This window comes from Meleagris gallopavo, chromosome Z (genome assembly GCF_905368555.1).
Source record: "Meleagris gallopavo chromosome Z, MGAL_WU_HG_1.1, whole genome shotgun sequence".
NCBI lineage: Eukaryota > Metazoa > Chordata > Aves > Galliformes > Phasianidae > Meleagris > Meleagris gallopavo.
In genome coordinates this window covers 7,384,252-7,389,190 of record NC_139435.1, presented here as the reverse complement: position 1 = coordinate 7,389,190, position 4,939 = coordinate 7,384,252, and the positions used below count along the sequence as shown (strand labels likewise).

Here is a 4,939-nt window from a genome sequence, read left to right as displayed (position 1 = left end):
CCCGCAACGGCAGCGGTAATTAACGCCCGCCGGACTATCGCTCCCACAATGCCACGCTCTTCCGCCCGGCCGCGGGGAGAATGCGGCGCGGGCAGCCAATGGGCGCCGAACGCTGGGGGGGCAGCGGGGGGCACTCTGGGAGTGGCGGTTGTTTCAAGATGGCGGAGGTGGACCCGGAGCCGGGCGGGGATGTGTATTGGAGCCGGGACAGTATCCTTCCACGGCCTGGAGGCGGGAGCTGGTGCCAGGGGGCGTGTGAGGAGGAGGGAGAGGGGCGGGAGGGCGAGAGGCAGCCGTGGGAGGTAGGCAGCGGAGTGGGGAAACTGAGGCGGGGGCTGGGCCTCGGCGGCGGTAGCCTCAGTGAGGCGGAGGGTGCCGGTCTCGGGGGTGGGGCGTGAGGGGCTGCGGCCCTCGGAAAGGAGATCCGGGGGTACGGAGGATCGCGGTGTGTGGGGAGGGGACCGCTGGGTCTGTCAGCACCTTAGGGGATAGCAAGGAGGGAATGAGGGGTCACGGAGGTGTGGAAAGGAATTCGGCAAGAAGACGCTGAGCTGAAGGTTCAGGCGGCAGGAAAAGTTGTGGAAAGTACATCTTTTATGACTGGAGCAGAAGCTTGGCTGTAAGGGTGAGCCTGTGGGCACCCGAGAGCTGCATGTATGAGAGGTGAGCGCCAGGCCGAGGCTCTGCAGGGTCTGCAGGAGGTGTGCAACTGCAGGTGGAGCACACAGCTGTTGTGCTGTTGGGGTGCAGCACGTGAAAGGCTGGCTAGAGAGGTAGGCTTACATGGCTCAGACATGCTAATGAGTTGGCATTGATGTTTTGACTTGTAAAGCTGAGTTAAAGGCTTGGCTGAATTAGAAGACCTGTAGGTTGAAGGTGTGGAAGGCCAATGCGACATGACAGGAGGTCTGGCCTGGTGGATGCATTGAAGGCGAGGCTGGATGTGGCTCTGGGCAGCCTGGTCTGGTGGTTGCCAACCCTGCACATAGCAGGGGGATTGAAACTAGATTATCATTGTGGTCCTTTTCAACCCAGGCATTCTATGGTTCTGTGATATGATTCTATGAAATTTAGATGCTGATGATTTAGCTGTAGGTCAGAGGGACTTGAGGCATTGCAGTCGCTGGTGCTGAGGTTGAGATTTCAGCCTCAGCCAAAAGTGATTCAAAAGAAAGGTATGCGCGTGTGCTCTTGTAATTGTGTTTGATTGCACGCTCACTCCAAAACAATGCACGAGTGGAATGGGCCAACCATCTAAAGGGCTCGTTAGGCACTTTGTTATGAATCTTGGAAGATTTCCAATTTGTGCTTAAAAAAAAATAATATAGCGCAACTTTCTCTTTCATATCAGATCTGTTGCTGCAGTGTCACTATCCAGTTTAGCTGTGAAAAAGTTGAGACAACTACAATTGCTGTATTTGTGTATTTTCAACAATTAATTACTAGGGTAACAGGTTATCTCCTATGACTGTATAGGGTCTTCTGAGCACAATAGCATAGCTCTCATGCATCAAGATATTCCAAGGAATCTTCTGTTATATGTGTTTTTGCAAGTGGATAGTGTTGCTTCCAGTTTTAGAAAAGGTTAAGTACACTGAAATAGGTCAATCCCAAGAATAAATAGTAGATGCTTTTAAAGAAGAGAGGAGGTTGGGTCTTGGGATATTTGGTAATATTGACTTACTAACCAAGGAAAATGGAACTTTTCTCTGTAATTGCCAAATAGATGCTGCATAGCGAGGCAGACTACAGTGCACTGCACTGTTGTGTGTCTCTAGTTTGCTGTAGGGACTACTGTTGTCTTGAACATTAGCTATAATGCCAGCAGGGTTATAACATTCTCAGTCAGCCCATTTGGAATCTTGAGAGCATATGGCAGTGAATTAATTTCAAATGGTTGATGTTTGTAATGTCCCCAGTCTTTCGCTCTGAGACAGGGATCTTGGGCCTGTTCATGGCAATTTTCAGTCCCACTAATTAAGGAAAACTGGTGTGACTTCAGCTTAATCTAATACACTAGGTAGCAGACCTTTGTGGGAGAGTGGTTTTGATAGCTTGGGGGAGAAACAGCATCAGCTTCGTCTAATTTTTTTCATCTCTCTATTAGGTATCTATCTACAACAGTGCCAATATGGGTGGCAAACTTAAAAAGCCCAATTTGTTTAGGCAAATCTGTTTTTTTGTCTGCAGACATGTGTTGTTGACACAGATTAACCATATGTCAGCTGAGAAATAAATTGCCAGTGCTGAAGTTTGTCGTTTCTAGTAGCAGTATGAGTTGAAGATCTCGTTGGTATCCTGCAGACTGTTGTCATAACTTTGCTGACACAGCTGTTTGGACATGGCTGTTACCCAGTCTGGGCCTTGATCTGCATTGGTGATTTTCGGAAAGAGGAAACATGGTGCTTTACTTTTCGAGTTGATTCAGCTTTTTCACCTGGTTCATGACATGGCCCCACATAGTGCTCTGACACAGAGAACAGGCTGCAGCTTAGGGTGAGAACGAAAGTGCTTTCAGTGCTTGTAGAGACACTATTGACACCAGTATGAGATGAAGCTGTTCTCAAACTGGTCTAAAATGATGAGAGATAATTGTTTATAAATGATAATGTGGATCAAAAAGGTTACAGTGGAGTATGTGACCAAGCCTTTCCAGCGTACCAACAACCGTTGTGTAATGGGCAGTTAGGACTAACCGAATTTGAAATTCCTATTCAGAAATGAAAGCTTCTGTTTTTTAATAGAGTTTTCTATGTCACATGACAACTTAATAAGTTTTTGAGTGATAGTTGGTATAGGCTAGCTGAAATATTTTCACGATTTGATTTGATTGTGCAAAGAAGACTGTACAACACCTAAACTTATCTGTAAACAATACAGAAACTAAGCAATTGAGTTAACTGACCAAATTTTTAAAGCTGAGGAAAGAAAAACAGTAAAAACCAAAATGTTAGTGAAGGAGAACTGTGTACCCTCAGCTTTTGTTTTTTACTTCATCATAATGTTTGTAATTTATGTAGGAATAAAAATGCAGCTGTTGCTTTAAGGAAGCTTCTGTAGTTTACACCCTTCCCTGAATTGTGTTGAGTCATATTTGTAGTGATTTCTAAGAGGCAAGGTTGCAGGTTCAGAGATTGCTAACATAGCACAAATATATGGTGACAGATCCTTTGTGAGTTTTTGAGTGTTTTCTGCAGTCAGGTAATTTAATAGTTAAAGCTCTGAATTTAGGTAGCTTACTTTTAAAAATGGTTTCAGAACAACCCTTCATCTTGTTAGAGAGAACAGGTTCTCAGGCTTTCAGCTGGTAGTTGCCACGTGATGGTCAGATGAGAATCAGCAACTTCCCTGGAAATTTTTTGTAGTTTATTCTCATTTACATTTCTCAGAATATGCTGTACAAAATATAGAATTGCGTTGCTGCACAAACGTGGACTATTCTGGAAGTTTGTCTTCCCTACATATCAAGGGATTAGTTATATAATGAAAACCTGCTCTGACTTAAATATATTATAACTTCATTGTCTTAGTAATTGCTCTCATAACTGGGACTGCTCCCTGGGATGTTTCTTGAAGGTGACCTGAGAGATAAACTTTGCTATCTAAAGTAAAGGCACAGTGAAGGAGAAGTAGCACTTTTTCTTTTATCAATCAGTGCGTGTTCATTTTTATTTTTTCCCTCCTAATTGAGTTTTTCTTCCTTCTGGTGCTCTCAAAGTTTTCCAGATTTGCTTTCTTATCAACCACCTGTTAAAATTAGAGACAAAATACTTGTTATAGTTGCCTATCTTTTGTGTTTATTACCTTTAACAAAGCTACATGCAGAATCTGATGAAGAACAGCCAATGGTATGTGTTTCAGGTATGACTTATAATAGCTGTAAACAGAGGTTTTTTTCCTGTGAATGCTAAACTTTGCAGTATTTTTCCGGGTATGTGGTTTGTGTACGTAAGTGTGTAAGGCACAGAGTTATCACAAATAATTTAACTTGTAATGAGACATATAGGATTATAGCAGAGGATTTATTCTCTTCTGCTTAGATAAGCATGTGGTATAAGATAAACAGCTTCAGGGTAGTTTTTTCTATTGCAAGTACATCATAGAGTTTTCAATCTATAAGGTAAGCTGAATTTTTAATGTGGTCTCCAAGGGATGTTGAAGCATTAGAGATTCTCAGATCTTTTAAATTTTGAAGAAAATCATAGAATCACAGAATGATTTGCATTGGAAGGGACTTTTAATATCACCTAGCTCCAAACTCCTGCTATAGGCAGGGGCACCTCTTGCTAGACCAGGTTGCTCCATCCAGCCTGGCCTTGGGTGCTTCCAGGAATGGGGCATCCATAACCTTTCTGGGCAACCTGTTCCAGTGTCTCACCACCCTCACAGTAAAGAACTTCTTCCTCTTTTGTAGTCTTAATCAAGCCTCTTCCAATTTAAAACCGTATCCTCTCATCCTGTCACTATAAGCCCTTATAAAAAGTCTCTCCCTGGCTTTCCTGTAGGCTCCCTTTAGTTACTGGAAGGTTACAATGTCTCCTTGAAGCCTTCTCTTCTGCAGGCTGAAGAGCCCCAGCTCTGTCTCTTTCTTGTGTTGGGGGCTGCAGAACTCCAGACGGGGTCTCATGAGAGCAGAGCAGAGGGGCAGAATCACCTCCTTCGACCTGCTGGTCTCACTTCTCTTGATGTAACCCAGCATATGGTTGGCCCTTTGGGCTGCAACCGCACATTGCCAGCGTATGTTGAATCTTTCATTAGTCAGTACCCCCAAATCCTTCTCCTCAGTGCTGCTCTCCAGCCATTCTCTGCCCAACCTGTATCTGTGCTTGAGACTGCTCCAACTCAGGTGCAGGATGTTGCACTTGGCCTTGTTGAACTTCACGAGGTTGGCATGGACCCACATCTCCAGCCTGCCCAAGTCCCTCTGGATGACACCCCT

At 44.5% G+C, this 4,939-nt stretch overlaps 1 protein-coding gene across 9 annotated transcripts in view; it reads left to right on the top strand.

Moving 5' to 3' along the window:
* Window positions 1–95: 95 nt before the first annotated feature.
* Window positions 96–4,939, top strand: part of KIAA1328 (KIAA1328 ortholog) — a 181,742-nt gene continuing 176,898 nt past the window's right edge. For 2 of the 9 annotated variants that reach the window (XM_085214415.1, XM_085214414.1), the window contains exons 1-2: window positions 97–210; window positions 3,826–3,861. In XM_085214415.1, coding sequence (XP_085070541.1) covers window positions 99–210; window positions 3,826–3,861 — 148 coding nt within the window. In that variant the 5' untranslated portion in view covers window positions 97–98. Of the gene's footprint in view, window positions 256–461; window positions 664–3,822; window positions 3,932–4,939 lie in introns of those variants that run through there. The other 7 variants (XM_010725187.3, XM_085214413.1, XM_085214416.1 and 4 more) reach the window with 7 other exon arrangements.